Source organism: Neofelis nebulosa, chromosome 6 (genome assembly GCF_028018385.1).
Source record: "Neofelis nebulosa isolate mNeoNeb1 chromosome 6, mNeoNeb1.pri, whole genome shotgun sequence".
NCBI classification, from domain to species: domain Eukaryota; kingdom Metazoa; phylum Chordata; class Mammalia; order Carnivora; family Felidae; genus Neofelis; species Neofelis nebulosa.
The window spans coordinates 34,864,692-34,884,396 of NC_080787.1; the positions used below are offsets into that span (position 1 = coordinate 34,864,692).

General features: G+C 39.4%; 1 protein-coding gene across 2 annotated transcripts; it reads left to right on the forward strand.

Moving 5' to 3' along the window:
* The first annotated feature begins 3,542 nt into the window (after positions 1-3,542).
* On the forward strand, positions 3,543-16,985 carry LOC131513994 (butyrophilin subfamily 1 member A1-like). 2 transcript variants are annotated; one of them, XM_058733481.1, is made up of 10 exons: positions 3,544-3,831; positions 4,550-4,678; positions 5,233-5,580; positions 9,363-9,644; positions 9,763-9,930; positions 12,943-12,963; positions 13,058-13,084; positions 13,906-13,932; positions 14,371-14,397; positions 15,610-16,985. In XM_058733481.1, the coding sequence occupies exons 2-10, from the start codon at positions 4,600-4,602 to the stop codon at positions 16,248-16,250; spliced, it is 1,620 nt and encodes a 539-aa protein (XP_058589464.1). In that variant the 5' UTR covers positions 3,544-3,831; positions 4,550-4,599; the 3' UTR covers positions 16,251-16,985. The 2 variants fall into 2 exon arrangements, with proteins under 2 accessions (XP_058589465.1, XP_058589464.1); XM_058733482.1 differs by lacking the exon at positions 12,943-12,963 and having other exon boundaries at positions 3,543-3,831.
* The last annotated feature ends 2,720 nt before the right edge of the window (positions 16,986-19,705 follow it).

Here is a 19,705-nt window from a genome sequence, read left to right on the forward strand (position 1 = left end):
AGTGTGAACAGTATGGTCTTATTTGCTTAATAAATATGAAAGGATAGACATTGAAATCACAAAAAAAGGTATCCTGTGGTATTTATTTTTGAGTGATACAAATATGGGTGTTTCTTTTTTATATATATATTTAAATGTTTATTCATTTTTGAGAGACAGAGGGAGACGGAGTGTGAACAGGGGAGGGGGAGAGAGAGAGAGAGAGGGAGACATAGAATTTGAAGCAGTTTCCAAGCTCTGAGCTTGAGTCCCATGCAGGGCTTAAACCCACAAACTGTGAGATCATGACCTGAGCTGAAGTTGGCCGCTTAACTTACTGAGCCATCCAGGTGCCCCAAAAATGCGTGTTTTTTTTAATATGAAATTTGTTGTCAAATTGGTTTCCATACAACACCCAGTGCTCATATCAACAGGTGCCTTCCTCTATGCCCATCATTCATCCTCCCCACCCTCCCATCATGGATAAAGAAATTGTGGTTTATATACACAATGGGATACTACTTGGCAATGAGAAAGAATGAAATATGGCCTTTTGTAGCAACGAGGATGGAACTGGAGAGTGTTATGCTAAGTGAAATAAGTCATACAGAGAAAGACAGATACCATACATTTCATTCTTATGTGGATCCTGAGAAACTTAACAGAAGACCATGGGGGAGGGGAAGGGAAAAAAGAGTTAGGGAGAGAGCCAAACCATAAGAGACTCTCAAATATGGGTGTTTCCATCTGTTATTTTTGCTTATCTTGAATTTTCAAATTTCTCCGACATAAAAAAGTGAAGAATAATATGTATATAAAGATTTTTAAAAATACAAATGTGAAGTACAATAGGAAGGATTCATTTGTAGGAAACGCAGGACTGAAGAAACAGTCAACATTCCTGGGAGTGAAAAACTGGCTTAAAGTAGAAACCAAGTGAAAGGCTCAGATATGGGAGTAGACACTGCTGAAGGTCAAAATATTGGGCGAGAGCACTTGGTGTAACATGGAATGTTGCATCACTAAACGGTACACCTGAAACTTACACTGTATGTTAACTAACTGTAATTTAAATTAAAACTTAAAAAAAAAATGTATTGGGCTAGAAAAACGGGTTACTGGATTCTTCCAGAATATGATATTTTAAATCAAAGAGATAAAATCTAAGAAACATAAGTTAAATTAAGTGCATTAGATCCAGAACTTCAACATTCATCTAATAGGTTTTCCAAACTGGGAAGCAGATTAGGGCCCAGAATCAGAAGAAAGAGTACTTCGTAAAGAGTTAGATTGTTGGAGGGAAAAAAGATGTCACTTATGCATGAATTTTTAAAAAGTTTTAGAATCCCAAACAAATAAAAAAGAATCTCAAAGCTTCCAAAGTCCAAAAAAATCCCTCATGTACAAGAGAAGAATCAGATTCCATCATACATCTGCCATGTTGAATTTTAAATTATTTGCTAGAAAACAATTCAAAGTAGTCTTTACATCCCTGAGTAGAAACTAGAATTATCTAAGTGACAAAATGAACATCTAAATGTAAGGACAAAAGACATTTCTGGACAAATAAGGAGTCAGAACTTTCCCCCTCACAAAACTTCTCTTATGTAAAGAGTGAAGAGTTGGAGGTTTTGACCACAGGGGCTTGGAGCAGGGAGGTTTGGAGATACATCTCATGCTCTGTTTACTCCACTTGGGTTGGAGTAAGGTGGAAAGATAGGAGATTTGGTAGATGTTGTCTACTGAAGTTAGCTACCTAGGAATGGAGGAGCCACATGCTGACTTTGTGTTTTTGTTTTTCTGGTAGCCTCTCCCAAAAGAGCAGTTGCCTCCAAGAGAAACTGTGTGGCTTTTCTGTGGTAGTGACTTATTTCATAAATTTAAATTCAAGTATCATTTACATTCATGTCGAATCCCTGACTGTTTAGAAAATGTAAATCCAAATCCCTATTGAGATTACATACTTAAGCAAGTTTCAAAAAGAATGCTTGAAATAAGCAGATATTTTAGTATTTGTTTATATAAGAACAGGTGGAAAAGATCTGGAACTCCCAGCACAGTGGAGGAAGGAGTTAGATAAGTGTCACACTGGGTCATTTCTACTAATCCATGTTAATTGTCTGCAGTGGATTTATATTAATCAAAAATTAAGAGAAATTGTTGGATCTCACAAAGTCATAAAGGTTTGATATAGCATAGTTTATATAACATAACTTCTATAACTTCATTTATATGTTTCTATAATAGTTCTGTTAATTTCTGACTAAATTATAACTAAAATTCCTTTTTGAGTTCCCAACTGATTTTGCATTTTTTAATTTTTTTAATGTTTATTTATTTTTGAGAGAGAGAGAGAGAGACAGAGCATGAGTGGGGGAGGGGCAGAGAGAGAGGGAGACACAGAATCTGAAGCAGGTTCCAGGCTCTGAGCTGTCAGCACAGAGCCTGATGTGGGCTCGAAATCACAAGCTGTGAGATCATGACCTGAGCCAAAGTCGGATGCTTAACCAACTGAGCCACCCAGGAGCTTCTGATTTTGCATTTTTTAATTCAACTGTATGCTATTAGCACCATCCAAAAGTCTTTGTTGTTACTAAATGTATCTATTTGAAAGGACAATTTTGTTTCTTTGAATTTCTCTGAATGTTATTTTTTAAAAAATTACTAGCGCCATATCTACAACTGTATTAGAATGTGTCTGGTTTGTATTTATTTCTTGTTCTCTATGTCTCTTATAAACCATTTATAGATATTTAATCTTAGACACAGAGTTTCAAAAATCTAAATTAGAGTTTTAAAAAAAAATTTTAGTCTCTAACTCAGAATTTCTGTCATTCTAAGCAAGAAACAATTATTCTAGAATTCATAGACCTTACAGGATCTTCAAAACAAAAATGATTTATGTAGACAGGGGACAGTAATCTCATCCTTACCTCTCCCATTATTTATAGCATTGAATGAAGATGAAAATCTAAGAGGATCATTTGGGAAATTTTAATACTGTTTTTCTTTTATCCTTGTTGAGATGGATAAAATCTGGATGTTAGTGGGGAAAATTTCTGTCTGGGAGATGAGTTAGAGAGTATGAATGTGCCCATGTATTCTCAGTTCCCTGCCTAATGAAATGAGGGAGTCCAAAATTCTCATCAGAATGGCAGACATATTGTGGTGAATGAGCAAGACATTAAAATAAAAATTGCTAACAACTTACACATAATCTATAAGTTATTGACACTCTTCTAAGTGCTTTACATACACTTGTGTACTCCTCACCCAAAATAGGGTACATACTATTATCCAACCCATTGTCACATGAGGAAACTGAGGCACAGATAGGTTGTATAACTTGCTTAAAATCATAAGTTGTAAATAGCCTCACCAGGATCTTAACTCAGGTAGTCAAGTTCTAATATCTATGCTATTAACCTAGACAATATACTTCTCAGAAAGAAAGAAATGACTTGCTTTTGATCCTGTCTATATTTTATAAGCAAGTAATCATTAGATAGATTTACTATACATGACAGGTCAAAGTTTTCTTTCCTTATCTTACTTTACTTTCGGTTTTGAGTGTGTCAGTATCGTCAAAGAGAAGTATACTGCTGAGAGATTCCTATGTAGGGGCCGTCTTTCTTCCAGTTGTCTCAACCCCCTTAAAAAACCACCCCAGGCTTCCTCTTAGACCCCATGTTTTGCAAAGTCTGATATCCTCTTGGCATCTTGGAGATACCTGTTGGCAGCCAAGAGCAGGTAACTGGAAGGAATGGATGAGAGCATTTATCCATGGTGCCTGTGGCCTGAGTCTGAGAAGTTTCAGAATGTCTTCACTTCTGTAAGAAGATTATAAAAGATGTGAGTGTTGCATTTTTGTGGGTGATGGGCAAGAGAGAGGGAAGTGAGAGCATTTGGGCAAGGATCCTAAGGGCTGACAGAGGACAAACCAAGTTATATGTGCTCCTCCATCAGATAGGAATGTGGTGGGGGATGGGCGGTGAGGGGAAGTAGAATTTGTTGAAGCCAAATTAATGTTTGTACTAAAGCCATCTCTTTCTGTGGTTGCTCATTGCCTCCCTTCTGTCTCTTTGTCCATTGGAAAAAATATTAAGTTAGAGAAGAATTTAGAGAGATTGTGGACAGATTTGTCATTGCAGAACTTGGCTGTTGAGATGAAGACTGTTCACTTGGAGGGACTGTTCACTGGGTGGCTCAGTTGGTTAAGCATCCAACTCTTGATTTCGGCTCAGGTCATGGTCTCATCGTTTGTGGGATCAACCCTGTGTCGGGGCTCAGCATGGAGCCTGCTTGGGATTTTCTCTCTCTGCTCCTCCCCCTGCTCTCTCTCTCAAAATAAATAAATAAACTTTAAAACAGACTGTTTCCTTGAAAAGGGAAACAAAAGTTCTTTTTTTGGGAGTGTTAAAAGCTTCTCTGATGTTCTCTGAGAGACACACTACAGTTGTTTGAGAGCTTCTGGAGGCCATTTCTTAGAATCACTGCAAATTGTCTTAACTATGACTTTTTTTTTTTTTTTTTTTTTACCTTATGGATCCCATTTTTGTCTTTACCCTAGCTACTTTCAGGACCTTACTCTGTGTCATACTGTTGTCTGCTCTGGGAAAGATGGTGGGTTTCCTGGACTTGTCTCTGCTAAGAGACTTCTTCTCTTTTCTACTTCTCCAGGTGTCCATGTGGGGCTCAGGTAAGAATATTTTATATTTTATACTTTATATTCTTGGATTCTTTTATTCTCTGAACAGAAGGAGTAAATTACCCTATCACTATATGCCTGGGCTAATTACAAATCCTTCATTTTGATATAATGATTTATCTGCCCATACATGAGGGCAAATAAGCCATTATATGATTAGTTTAGAGAGAAAGACCAGCTGGAATTATTTCACTAATGCCTTCTAATTCATTCAGGTCTCTGCTTCATGAAGAACACATTTTTCTGAGCCCAAGACCTAATTAAAAACCCTGGTTTCATGATTTCCCAACACTCTTCCCTACTTCTTCATAGAATTTCTCACCATTGCAATTAAAAAATTATTTGTTAAATAAGAGATTACCCTATTGATTGGGTAGAGATACTCTCTGTCTTGTGCACCACCATCTTCAGTCTGAATGTTTGCTACAGAAACTAGTGTATGAATGACAATGTCTACGGGCTTCTACTGGGCCAATAATGATGCTGTATTCCAAAATGTCCAGACAGGTCATTGATATTCTTTTCACTATGGCTCTATTCCACAGATTCATTCTTGGTTATCAGCCCCTCAGAGCCAATTGTAGCCATGCTGGGCATGGACACAGTGCTGCCCTGTCACGTGTCCCCGGCCATGAGTGCAGAGAATATGGAGCTGCGGTGGTTCCGTTCTGAATTCTCAGAGGCTGTGTATGTATATCAGGATGGAATGGAGCAGGTGGGAGAACAGCTGGTAGATTTCAAAGGGAGAGCGGAGTTGGTGAAAGATTACATCACTGAGGGAAGAGTATCTGTGAGAATCTACAGTCTCCGGATCTCAGACAGTGGAATATACAAGTGTTTTTTTAAAAAAGGCAGTGAATTTCAAGAAGCCACTTTGGAGCTGAAGGTGATCGGTGAGTAATTATCTGAGAACACAGATCGTTCTAAGGGAATGTAAGTGCTCTGCATTTGATTTCTGGGGAGGATGGTGAACAGAACAGAGACAAAAAGGTACATATTCTCGGAGCTGGTCAACATCCTTCACACTGGGTTTAATCCGAAATTCTCTTAATCTATTTATACATTTATTGTGCTGTACTTTAATATTCAATGACTTCCATAAGTATCTGCCATAAAAAATAGATCATTTATTTCTCTGATATGTCTCTCCTCCCACATTTTGAAGGAAGACACCATGATTCCCTAAAATTACCATCAGAGACCAGAGTCCTAGTTGGCTGCTGTGTTGGGTAGAGGCTCAGCTGGGCATGTCAGTGGTTGAGTCTTGAATGCACTGTTTGGAGGAAGTGACTATGGGGGTTGGGCAGGGTGGACAGGTATTGCAGAGAACAAAAGTTGTCACCAGAGGATTGAGGCCAGAAAATAACTGACGCTCAGTGACTAAGTGAAGCAGAAGTAGAGAAAACCATCAACTGCGTAGCTTTTGGGAAATAAAAAGGCCCTGAAGAGAGAGACCAGTGTGAAAAGCTGGAATGACTGAGCCTTGGTCCATAGGACGTTGAATTGGCCACTGTCAATTTTGGCACCATTGGTGCTGTTTTATTTTTAATTACAATAAAATTGTAACTCATTGTATCAAACTCCAACAATTCAAAAAATATAGAAAATATAAGTTGATAATCCTTCTGTCCTTTCAATATTCCTTTTTCTCCTCCAAAGTAACTATCAATACCAGATTGTTATCAATACCAATATATATACTATATATAATATATAATATATATATTATATATTACTATATATATAGTAATATATAATTGTATATAATAAAATAATAGTACAATAATATAGTATATATTATATATAATATAACAATATATGATATTATTTTATTATATATTATATATTATAATATATGTTATATATTATATAATTATTATAATATATTTATGTAGCAGACCTTAATCTCTGTTCATAAACGAACCTTTAAAATGTTTATTGTAACTTGTTTAAATACAAAATTGAATCTTTGAGCCCCCAGCCAATCGGGCTAGTGTGAAGCTTTGTCTTAATTCTTACTGGGGCTTCCTGCCCCTCTTTCTCTTGAGTAATCATTGTGCAAAAGTCCTATGCAGCTCAAAGCATTCAGGATTCAGCTCCAGTCTTGGGTCCTCACTGGTTAGTGCTAGGATGATCATCATCCCAGACTTTGTTAACCTCTTCCATTAACTGCAAAGATTAAGTTACGGATATTATTAAAAACCTTTGATGCTACCCTTCTAGAAGCCCTGAAGATCTCTGTCTCTTTGTTAGGTTTTGAGAAACCTCCCATTCAATCTACCAAAGCTTCCTTCTGTTCCCCGTATGGACACTAGCTCATCAACATTCTTCTTTCCACCCATACTGCACAATTACTTTCACTAATTTGTACACTCAGCAATACAGCAAGAGAGTCATCTTCTCCATTCAGTTATGCTTTAAGCCAAAAAAAATATTCCTGAAGCTGAAATATTACAGTTGGAATCAGGAGAGGGGAAAGTTTAGAGGAAAATTTAAGTAAGTTAATTTAGCACAGTTAACACATTAAAGTGTCAAGTAATTTTCTGCTCCATATACACACAGTAATATTATTTACAATATTTCATGATATATTTTTTCTATAACTTGCCTTTTTCTCCTTTACAATATATGAGACAGATTATAAAAAATTATGCTTTTTAATGTCTAAACGTATTTTCATTATATAGAAATTCCATAATTTATGTTAATATTTACTTTTTAATGAACATTGACAATTTTCAATTTTATATTATTGCAAAAATCACAAAATACATATATTTGCATGAAAATATGCGGCAATATAAATTGATATAATATAAACTTCTCAAACAATTAACTTTATAACATAATTTTTTTAATGTTTATTTATTTTTGAGAGACAGCATGAGTGGGGGAGGGGCAGAGAGAGAAGGAGACACAGAATCCAAAGCAGGCTCCAGGCTCAGCTGTCAGCACGGAGCCCGACGCGGGGCTTGAATTCACAAACCATGAGATCATGACACAACCTGAAGTCAGACGCTTAGCCGACTGAGCCACCCAGGCGCCCCTATAACTTATAACTTTTTTATCCTATACTTTAATAATTCCAGTTTCAGGATAACCACAATGTCACCCTGACAGTCTAATAATTGTTCCAGTTTTTATTCTTTTTTTTTTTTAATTTTTTTTTTTTTCAACGTTTTTTATTTATTTTTGGGACAGAGAGAGACAGAGCATGAACGGGGGAGGGGCAGAGAGAGAGAGGGAGACACAGAATCGTAAACAGGCTCCAGGCTCCGAGCCGTCAGCCCAGAGCCTGACGCGGGGCTCGAACTCACGGACCGTGAGATCGTGACCTGGCTGAAGTCGGATGCTTAACCGACTGCGCCACCCAGGCGCCCCAGTTTTTATTCTTAACAGTATTTATCTATACTTTCGATGACATTGAATATTATTTTTCTTTTTTTCTTTTTTTCATTCACATAAACTTGCTTAATTTATTTTTTTAAAGTTTTTATTTAAATTCCAGGTAGTTAACATACAATGTAATATTAGTTTCAGGTGTACAATATAGTGATTCAACAACTCTATACATTACTCAGTGCTCATCATGATAAGTATACTCTTTAATCTCCTTCATCTTTTTCACCCATCCACCCCACTTCCTCTCTCATAACCATCAGTTTATTCTCTATAGTTAAGAATCTGTTGTGCTCATGAACCGTTTTACTCACTTCTATTCATTTCCTTTGTTCAAGAGAGTTGGCACCTCCCTCAAGTAATTCTGAAGATTTTCTTTCAGGTTGCTTTCTATTTTTTACAAGTGTGTCCTTCCCAGGCAAGTCAGTATCTGACAGTAAAAATTAATAGTTTCATTATAATTTTTAGCCAAAAAAGACAATGTCTCTGAGGTTTATAATATATTTCCTACATCTGAGGAATTGGAGTAGGACTGAGCCAGAACTAAGAAGAACCATGTCAGGAGATAAGTTTAAAAAGTACAAAATAATATATAGCCTTAGAAGCCAGGATAGCCATTATTCTCAGAGACAGTGGATTCTTCTAGCATTCTAGTAGTGTAATATTTTAATATGGGTGCTGGATTCATTAGTAGACCCAGCCTGTGAAAAGTTAAAAAGGAGAGGTTGTGGAGGGAAAATAAATAAATGAGAGTGTAAAAGTGAAAAACATATTGACTCCTTCATGGAATCATTTCAACTGGCTATCTTCATCTTTTTGTTATTCTGTACTCAGAGGAAGAAAGAAAATTTGGAAAACATTACAAAATGAGATTGTTTAAGGAAGTGACTACAAGACTCAGTTTAATCACAGAAAGGTAGTGGTTCTAGAGACTTCAGTAAGTGGAATGGATAGATATAGATATATTGGTGTGTTCCTGAAAGAAATTAACATTGGTAAAGTTTGCTCTGCTTTTTTCCTTCTATGGCCAATTGCAGATATGCCTGGGTAGAGAAAATGTGATAGGCATCAGTATGAAGACCTAGTGTCAGCTTCAAATCTCTTGAGATTTTACTACAATTACCCGTTTATTTAATAAGAGAAGAAAACAAACCCTCTCCTCCCACCAAGAATGATGGTGCTTTGTCCATATCCCCACACTGGTGTTACTGTATAAATTAGGGACTTCTGGGCCAAAAGTGTCCATGTCTCAAATGAATGACTTTCTCCTCTCCAGGTCTGGGTTCTGGTCCTCATGTTTTCATGGTAGGTCCAGAAGGTACAGGAATAAGACTGACATGCACAGGCAAGAGGTGGTTTCCCCAGCCTGAGGTGCAATGGAAAGATGCAATGGGAGAGAAGATACCATCTCTTTCTGAGGTTGAGACCCAGGATGACGATGGGTTATTTCAAATAGAGGCATCCCTCATTGTAAGAGACAGTTCAAAGAGGGAAGTGTCCTGCTCCATGAAGAACCCCTTCTTTGGACAAGAGCAGGTGGAAACCATTTCTATCCCAGGTCAGTGTTGCTCATTTGGGGGACAGGATAAGGGTAAGGAGGGGACATTTAAGAACTAGGATGGAGTAGGATTGCTTGGTGTATGTTTTTAATCAAGTCTTTGGGACCTCTGTATCAGAATCCTTCTTCCCTAGGACCTCTCCTTGGATGACGGCATTTGCTGTGACTTTTATCATACTTGGGATATTCCTGGGTGCTGTTGTGTTTTTGGCCTGGAAAGAACAACAGGAGAAGAAGAGAACACAGGAAGCCCAGGCAGAAAAAGAGAAAGAAAGTAAAGACAAAGGTAAAACTGTGAATCAGACTTGGTGGGATCTGTGAATTTATGGATTTGTTGGCTGTATATATAAAAGTATGCATGGTATGATCTCAATTCTTGTATACTTATGAAGGGCTGTTTTGTGACCCAGTATGTGATCTATCTTGGAGAATGTTCCATGTGCACTCGAGAAGAAAGTCTATTCTGTTGCTTTGGGATGCAGAGTTCTAAATATATCTGTCAAGTCCATCTGATCCCATGTATCATTCAGGGCCCTTGTTTCTTTATTGACCGTGTGTCTAGATGATCTATCCATTTCTGTAAGTGGAGTGTTAAAGTCCCCTGCAATTACCACATTCTTATCAATAAGGTTGCTTGTGTTTGTGAGTAATTGTTTTATATATTTGGGGGCTCCAGTATTCGGCACATAGACATGTATAATTGTTAGCTCTTCCTGATGGATAGACCCTGTGATTATTATATAATGCCCTTCTTCATCTCTTGTTACAGCCTTTAATTTAAAGTCTAGTTTGTCTGATAGAAGTATGGTTACTCCAGCTTTCTTTTGACTTCCAGTGGCATGATAAATAGTTCTCCATCCCCTCACTTTCTATCTGAAGGTGTCCTCAGGTCTAAAATGAGTCTCTTGTAGACAGCAAATAGATGGGTCTTGTTTTTTTATCCATTCTGATACCCTATGTCTTTTGGTTGGTGCATTTAGTCCATTTACATTCAGTGTTATTATAGAAAGATATGGGTTTAGAGTCATTTTGATGTCTGTAGGTTTCATGCTTGTAGCGATGTCTCTGGTACTTTGTCTCACAGGATCCCCCTTGGGATCTCTTGTAGGGCTGGTTTAGTGGTGAGGAATCCCTTCAGTTTTTGTTTGTTTGGGAAGACCTTTATCTCTCCTTCTATTCTAAATGACAGACTTGCTGGATAAAGGATTCTTGGCTGCTTATTTTTTTCTGTTCATCACATTGAAGATCTCCTGCCATTCCTTTCTGGCCTGCCAAGTTTCAGTAGAGAGATTGGTCACGAGTCTTATAGGTCTCCTTTTATATGTTAGAGTGTGTTTATCCCTAGCTGCTTTCAGAATTTTCTCTTTATCCTTGTATTTTGTCAGTTTCACTATGATATGTCATGCAGAAGATTGATTCAAGTTACGTCTGAAGGGAGTTCTCTGTGCCTCTTGGATTTCAAAGCCTTTTTCCTTCCCAGATCAGGGAAGTTCTCAGCTATGATTTCTTCAAGTACACCTTCAGCACCTTTCCCTCTCTCTTCCTCCTCTGAATACCAATTATGTGTAGATTATTTCTCTTTAGTGCATCACTTACTTCTCTAATTTTGCCCTCATACTCCTGGATTTTTTTATCTCTCTGTTTCTCAGCTTCTTCTGTTTCCATAATTTTATCTTCTAGTTCACCTATTCTCTCCTCTGCCTCTTCAATCCGAGCCGTGGTCGTTTCCATTTTATTTTGCAGCTCATTTATAGCTGGATTTTTTTATCTCTCTGTTTCTCAGCTTCTTCTGTTTCCATAATTTTATCTTCTAGTTCACCTATTCTCTACTCTGCCTCTTCAATCTGAGCCGTGGTCGTTTCCATTTTATTTTGCAGCTCGTTTATAGCATTTTTTAGCTCCTCCTGACTGTTCCTTAGTCCCTTGATCTCTATAGCAATAGATTCTCTGCTGTCCTTTATACTGTTTTCAAGCCCAGCGATTAATTTTATGACTATTATTCTAAATTCACTTTCTGTTATATTGTTTAAATTGTTTTTGATTAGTTCGTTAGCTGTTGTTATTTCCTGGACGTTTTTTTGAGGGGAATTCTTCCGTTTCGTCATTTTGGATAGTCCCTGGAGTGGTGCGGAACTCCGGGGCACTTCCCCTGTGCTGTCTTGAATACCTTGCGTTGGTGGGCAGGACTGCAGTCAGACCTCATGTCTGCCCCCAGGCCACTGCTGGGGCCACAGTCAGACTGGTGTGTACCTTCTCTTCCCCTCTCCTAGGGGCGGGATTCACTGTGGGGTGGCATGGCCCATCTGGGCTACTTGGACACTGCCAGGCTTGTGGTGCTGGGGATCTGGCATATTAGCTGGGGTGGATCGGCAAGGTGCACAGGGGTGGGAGGGGCAGGCTCAGCTCTCTTTTCCTTCTGAGATCCACTTCAGGAGGGGCCCTGTGGCACCGGGAGGGAGTCAGACCCACCGCTGGACGGATGGATCTGCAGAAGCACAGCGTTGGGTGGTGCAAGCAAGTTCCCTGGCAGGAACTGGTTCCCTTTGGGATTTTGGCTGGGAGATGGGTGAGGGAGATGGTGCTGGTGAGCGCCGTTGTTCCCCGCCAAGCTGAGCTCTGTTGTCCGGGGCTCAACAACTCTCCCTCCCGTTGTCTTCCAGACCTCCTGTTCTCCAAGCAGAGCTGTTAGCTTATAACCTTCCAGATGTTAAGTCCTGCTTGCTGTCAGAACACACTCCGTCCGGCCCCTCCGCTTTTGCAAGCCAGACTCTGCTTGGCCGGCGGGCCGCCCCTCTGCCCCAGCTCCCTCCCGCCAGTCCGTGGAGCACGCACCGCCTCGCTGCCCTTCCTACCTTCTTCCGTGGGCCTCTCGCCTGTGCTTGGCTCCAGAGACTCCGTTCTGCTAGTCTTCTGGTGGTTTTCTGGGTTATTTAGGCAGGTGTAGGTGGAATCTAAGCGATCAGCAGGACGCGGTGAGCCCAGCGTCCTCCTACACCGCCATCTTCCCCTGTTGGCTGTATATATAAATGGCATCTATAGGAACATAGAGATAGGAGTGTACTTAGTTAGAGTCCCAAGACCTCCAGTAAGACATGGAGCCTAGGATCTTCTCTCCAATGGAGACAGAAAACTCACTGCTATAAACATGGAGTTAGAAAAAAAAATGGTCACAGTAATTCTCAATTAAGGTGAATTTCTTGATCTAGGTATATGGAAGTAGTGTTCAGGACCTGAACTTAGGAAATGTAGTCTGGACTTTTTTTCCATAAAATGTTTTGTTATTTTCTTTCCTTTTTAGAATCACTTGAGAAAGAGCTTGGTAAGTTTTCCATTTTTCTTTGCTCTAGTACAAGAAATAGAGTCCTTACTCCATGCTGGTACTTTGCACCTCACAGGTTGTTATTCCTTTTCAGGGAGAAGAAAGCAATTATATCAACAAGGTAAGTTATATCAGTGTTGTGGTTGGACCAGTCATCTCATCTGTCCCTCTGTTCTTATCATACCCTATTCACCTTGCTAGTGAGGAAGGGATCCCCCGCCCTAATTAGGATAAGATGGTTAGACACATGACATCCAACACTGGACATATGAGCTTGACAGCAGTTTATCAATCACCTATACTCCTATCCTGGGGGAGGAGGACACCACAAGTCATGCAGACCACATGGGTTTTCACTTGGGAACAGAGTGAACCAGCAAGGGCTGAGGGAAGCAGGCTTTTTAGTAATAATAAGATGAAATTCTACTAGTCTCCTTGGAAGTATATGATTGGCCTGTCTGAGTAACTTTTCAGGTTGATAGGAAGGTGAAAGGCATTAGGTTGAGGACCAGGTGGGGTTCAGCTGGCTTGACTGGTAGGGAAATTAGTTGAATGTGGAGATTTTCCTGCTGATTGGAGGTATATCTGGTGAGAGAAGGGGAGCTTATGGCGTTTAGAGCCCTGTGAGGTCCAAAGATGTCAAGGCAGCGCATGAAGTTTTAGGCTTTACAATACACTCTCACAATTCAAGTTTATCTTATCCTTCTCCCAAAAGAATCAGAACCTCCTATTCTATCACAAATATGTTGGTGGAATGTGGAAAATGTGAGAAATAGAACAGGAGACTGAAGGAGACAAATACCCCAGAGCTGTCATTGAGGTGATTAATACAGAAATATAGCACTATTATAAATCTTCATATCTCATGTGGTTGTAACAATTTAATAGTCTGGAGTGAAGGTCCTAAGGATGAGAGAATCTAATTCCTTTGTTTTATTTCAGACTGGAGAAAAGCAAAGTTATATGCTGGTGAGTAACAGATGTCTTGGGACTTCAGGCACCCCGGGATTTCATGAGGCAATTCTAGGGCATTTTTCAAAGACATGCTATATTCTGGAAAATTGACTTTGAATGTGGGACTTCAAAAAAATACAGGGGATTCTCTCTCCTAGTTGAGAAGACATGTTCTTTTTTTTTTCAAAAAATTTTTAATGTTTTATTTGTTCTTGAGAGAGAGAGAGAGGGAGAGAGCATAAGCGGGGGAGAGGCAGAGCAAGAGAGAAACACAGAATTGGAAGCAGGCTCCAGGCTCTGAGCTGTCAGCACGGAGCCTGACGCGGGGCTCGAACTCACGAGCTGTGAGATCATGAACTGAGCCAAAGTCCCACGCTTTGCCAACTGAGTCACCCAGGTGAGAAGACATGTTCTTGATGTATTTTCTTATATTAGTTTTTTTTTTCATTTTAGACTGGAGAAAAGAACAGTTTGAAGCAGGTGAGTGACCTTATTATTTTGACCCGCACAATCTCTTCTATCACAAATTAGAAACTCTTACATTTATATAAACTCTCAATAAAACCTGGTTCGTTTTTCATTTCATGGCTTTCAGTTCAGTCTCAATCTCATGCTGAAATGTGAACAGATTTCTTACTTTTCTGATATCATTCATTCATTCACAATTAATTTATAGAACTGTTTATTCAGGGTCAAATAAATAAAGGACATCTGATCTCTGATTTCATGGAAAAGTACAAGTTGTAATGAAGGTTATGAAAGAACAAGATTTCCATGAGAAAAATATGGTGGATTAAAGGAATTTCCCTGAGGAATTGACTTCTCAATCTGGGACTTAGTGATACGGTGGATTTATTCGCGTGAATAACACTGCAAGAGCAGTTCAGTAAGAAGGAAGTCTATTACATCAGCCTGAGACAGGGACTAGCTCATTGTATCTCAGTGTAAGTGGAAAACTATCTTAGAGTCTTTCCAGAATTATGAGTTGATTATCAGTTTCTAGTACATGTTGCTTTACTCTGAATATCCCTGCATCCACAAATGTTTCCTATTTAATTCAATCTTCCCCAAATTAAAGCACATTCTAGTATTCCCACATACAAATTCTTATGAGAAAAATTCTGACTATTGACGATGTTTGATTTCAGAAGAACAGATTAATTATTGCTGGTATCAGTACTGGAGTCTGCTATTACTACTGGTATTAGTGTTACTATAAATATTGGAAGCTAAAAAATTTACCAAGTGTTCATCATGGGCAAGACCTAGTTCTGAGTTCTCTACACATTATCTTGTTTATTTCTCACAACAGTCCTATGCTGAGGTATCATAATTGTGTCCATGATTATGAGGGTAAAGTGAAGCTGAGAGAAACAAAGTAATTTCAAGATCACACTTACTAAAGACAGAGTGATTATCAAAATTCAGATCTTTCTGACTACAGAGCCTAAGATTTCAGCCATTAGAAATCTAATAAGAGTGCATGAGAAGTGGGTGACTTAATTATTACATAATAAATGATTCCAAATGAAAATGATACCAAAGAAGCTTAAATGAAAGTAGATACACTGTGACTGGAATATGACAGGGCCTAATTACTCAGAGCAAGCATAAAGTGACAGCATCTTTTCTAAGGACAACCACTTTCCACTGTGGAATGACCTATTCCCCCTCTCCCCCCCACATTTGCAGTTGCTGTTACTCTGGATCCAGACACAGCTCATCACAACCTCATCCTATCTGAGAATAGAAGACAAGTTTCTTTAGTGGGAAATGCTCCTCAGAATTGTGATGCTTCAGTACGCCAAGGACAAAGGGAATCTGAAACCATCTTCAGTGTTCTGGGCCAGAATTGCTTTACCACAGGGAGACATTACTGGGAGATAGAAGTCAATATAGGCACAGAAGTTGGACTTGAACCTAGATGGGCTGTGGGTGTTTGCTCAGATACAGCGGAGAGAGATGGGTGGTTTGTAGAAAGTCCAGAGAAGAATTTCTGGGTGATAGCATATAACAAAGAATTTCTCTTCACCCACCTAGAGTCTCTGTCACTGAGACAGCGTCCTCAAAGGATAGGAGTTTTCCTGGACTTGGAGGATAAGGATGTGTCCTTTTACAACATGGTTGATGGATCCCACATCTATTCCTTTACTGGAATCACCTTCTATGGGACCCTCCGTCCTTATTTAAGCCTTAAGGGTGCTGGCACATATGTGACCATCTGCTCAGCTTCAGATGACACTGAAAATTACCCTGAGTCTTCTCCAAAGACTCATTTAAAGAGTCATGATATGGGTGTTGCCCAAGAAGCTAATCCTCTATTACCTCCATAAGAGGTGAAATGTCAGCACTTCTGCTGTCTCTGCTCAGGCTTCTTATAAGTATATTCTCAAAGAAAGCTGCCCTGGGCGCCTGAGTGGCTCAGCCAGTTAAGTGTCTGACTTCGGTTCAGGTCATGATCTCACAGTTCTTGAGTTCAAGCCCCACCCTGGGCTCTATGCAGACAGTTCAGAGCCTGGAGCCTGTTTCAGATTCTGTGTCTCCCTCTCTCTTTGCCCTTCCCCCACTTGCACACTGTTCTCTCTCTCAAAAATAAATAAACATTAAAAGAAAAAAAAAAAGAAAGCTGTCCCTGCGTGGAGAGTAGGTCAGCTTCACTAGGTACATTTTCAGCCCCTTTCAAAAAGAGAGGCAGAAAGAGAAATGGGACAACTACAAAATGTCTGGGGGAGTTTCCTCTCGCATTGGTTTTGGGGAAATTCAGTGTCATTTTTGAGCAGCAGCAAGAAAATCCCAAACAAGTGCATGGCCTCTCTTCTGTTGTGTGTGTTGAAGTAGTATTTTTAAAACTACATTTAAAGAGGGGTGCCTGGGTGGCTCAGTCGGTTAAGCATCTGACTTCAGCTCAGGTCATGATCTCACAGTTTGGTTCGTAACTTCGAAGCCTGCATTGGGCTTTCTACTGTCAGCGCAGAGCCTGATTTGGATCCTCTGTCCCCCCTTTCTCTGTCCCTTCCTGGTCACACTCTTTTTGTCTAAAAAATAAACAAACATTTAAAGAAACTGCATTTAAAGAGAAAAATCTCTCTTCTTACTAGTTTTGTTATCAAATATGAAGGAGGGGGTGGTGTTTGAAGGGAAGAATCACAGTTGAGTAAATTCTTGATACATGTTACTAGTGTTAGAGATACACAAAACTGTCCAAGTTTTGTGAAAGTTAATAGCTCAGCTTGTCCTTTCTTCAGGCCATTGACCTCTAAACTTGGAGTCTGCCATGGGGTAGGGAGGACTAATATGAAACTATAAACCATTTGAGCAGGAGCCCAAGACTTCTGTGAGAGAAACCTACCCCCCCCACACACACACACCCTTTTTGTTGTTTTTTACCAAATTCTCACTGGTTAGCAGGTCCTGAATTGTGCCCTATGTGAGTATGTGAATGAAAAAGGAATTGATGTTGCAGTTTATGATTTTAGAGAAAAATAGTCAAATAAGAATGAAGAAACATCTACAGGCTTCATGGAGAAAAAGTCATTGAGAATATAAATACATATATATATATATATATATATATATATGTAATTTTTTTTTCTTTCTGACCATCTTCTTCCCACTCTTCAGGGTTTCTTTCCCTTTAATGCAACTAAGCCTATGTCTTCAAGGATATAAAATATGAGCTTCTCCTGTTAAACAAGCTCCCTCTTCCTGGAGATAGAAGAGATCCACTTAGATTTGTATACACTATTAACGGATCTTTAAACCATACGTCTCATTATCAACCTCTCTTGGAAGATGTATCTCCTTAGCAACATTCTGCTGATGCATTATAGCCAGCATTGAAACCCAGGAAGAATGAAACCAGAGCCCAGAATATTAAATTTATTGACAGTAAACGGAGGGCTTATATAATAAGCAAGCAAAAATAGAGGCAGGAGAGAGGTAAATGAATGGTGGACAAGTATTAATAGCTATAATCAAATGGACATGGTGGATGAGAAGGGATTTCTGAACATAAGAACCCTTTACATGGAGATAACCACAAAATAGGAACAAATGGGATTGAAACTGTGATATAGAACAGGAAGGATAACAGGTTGAGTTTTGGATATTTTACATTTGTTATATACCCTGGACAATCAGCATGAGGTTTCCAGATATGTTTTTAAGTATCTCAACTGAAGAAACTACAGAATGCTTCCACCTGTTACTCCTCCACTCATTTTTTTTGTTTTAGAAACGCCAACATAAAAGCACTTTTATGGCAATAATAAAACTTGACATGCATATGTAGTGTGGGGAGGTGGGAGTGGGTAGACAGCAATAATTTCTCTCACCAAATCATTATACAGGACAGCACAGGGTGAGAGGGGGGAAGAAAAGCAAGGAAACAGATCAGCAAGGGTAGCTGAACATCCAAAACCAGGAGACACTGAAGCTTTTCTCAAGACAACACTCAAGGGTTTGTCATGATGTCTGGACTTTCATTGGGTGACTATAACCAGCACCTTCAATTTAAACTCTAAAAAAAATTTTTAACATTTATTTGTTTTCGAGGGGGGGGAGGGGCAAACAGGGGAGGGGCAGAGAGAGAGGGAGACACAGAATCCAAAGCAATCTCCAGGCTCTCAGCTGTTAGCACAGAGCCCACACGGGGCTCAAATCCATGGACGGACCATGAGATCATGACCTGAGTCGAAGTCAGATTAACAGACTGAGCCACCCAGACGCCCCATCACTTTAAACTTAAAAAAAAATGTTTATTGGGATGCCTGAGTGGCTCCATCGGTTAAGCATCTGACTTTGGCTCAGGTCATGATCTCATGGTTTGTGGGTTTGATCCCTGTGTGGGGTTCTGTGCTGACAGCTTGGAGCCTGGAACCTGCTTCGGATTGTGTGTCTCCCTCTGTCTCTGCTCCTCCTCCGCTTGCACTCTGTCTCTCTCTATCTCTCAAAAATAAATAAAAATGTTAAAAAAAATTTTAATAAAATGTTTATTTTGAGAGAGAGAGAGTGGGGGAGGGCCAAGGAGAGATGGAGAGAGAACATCCCAAGCAGGTTCCATGTTATCAACACAGAGCCTGACACAGGGCTCAATCTCATGAAGCATGGTGACCTGAGCCAAAATCAAGAGTCAGACACTCAGCCAACTGGGCCACCCGGGTGTCCTTTCATTTTAAACTTTTGATTAAAGTTCTTACAATTGGGGAAGTAGAGCTTGGATAGCTATGAAATTACAAAAGTCCTGAATATCCATTAGAAAAACCACAGGATGGAAAAAAAAATAGTAATAATAAGCCAGGCCACAAAGAAGGTTTCAGAGGTCCCTCCTAGCCTGAGCACAGATACCTGTAGTGTCCAGCAACTCAGTGAGAATGATCTGCCTATGGCCCAGGAATAGCGCTGCTAGGAATTTACCCAAGGGATACAGGAGTGCTGATGCATAGGGCCACATGTACCCCAATGTTTATAGCAGCGCATTCAACAATAGCCAAGTTATGGAAAGAGCCTAAATGTCCATCAACTGATGAATGGATGAATGATGAATGAATGAAGAAGATGTGGTTTATATATACAATAGAATACTACTTGGCAATGAGAAAGAATGAAATCATGCCATTTGCAGCAACATGGATGGAACTGGAAGGTATTATGCTGAGTGAGATAAGTCAGTCAGAGAAGGACAGATATCATATGTTTTCACTCATATGTGGATCTTGAGAAACTTAACAGAAGACAATGGGGGAAGGGAAGGGGAAAAAATTAATTACAAACAAACTGAGAGGGAGGG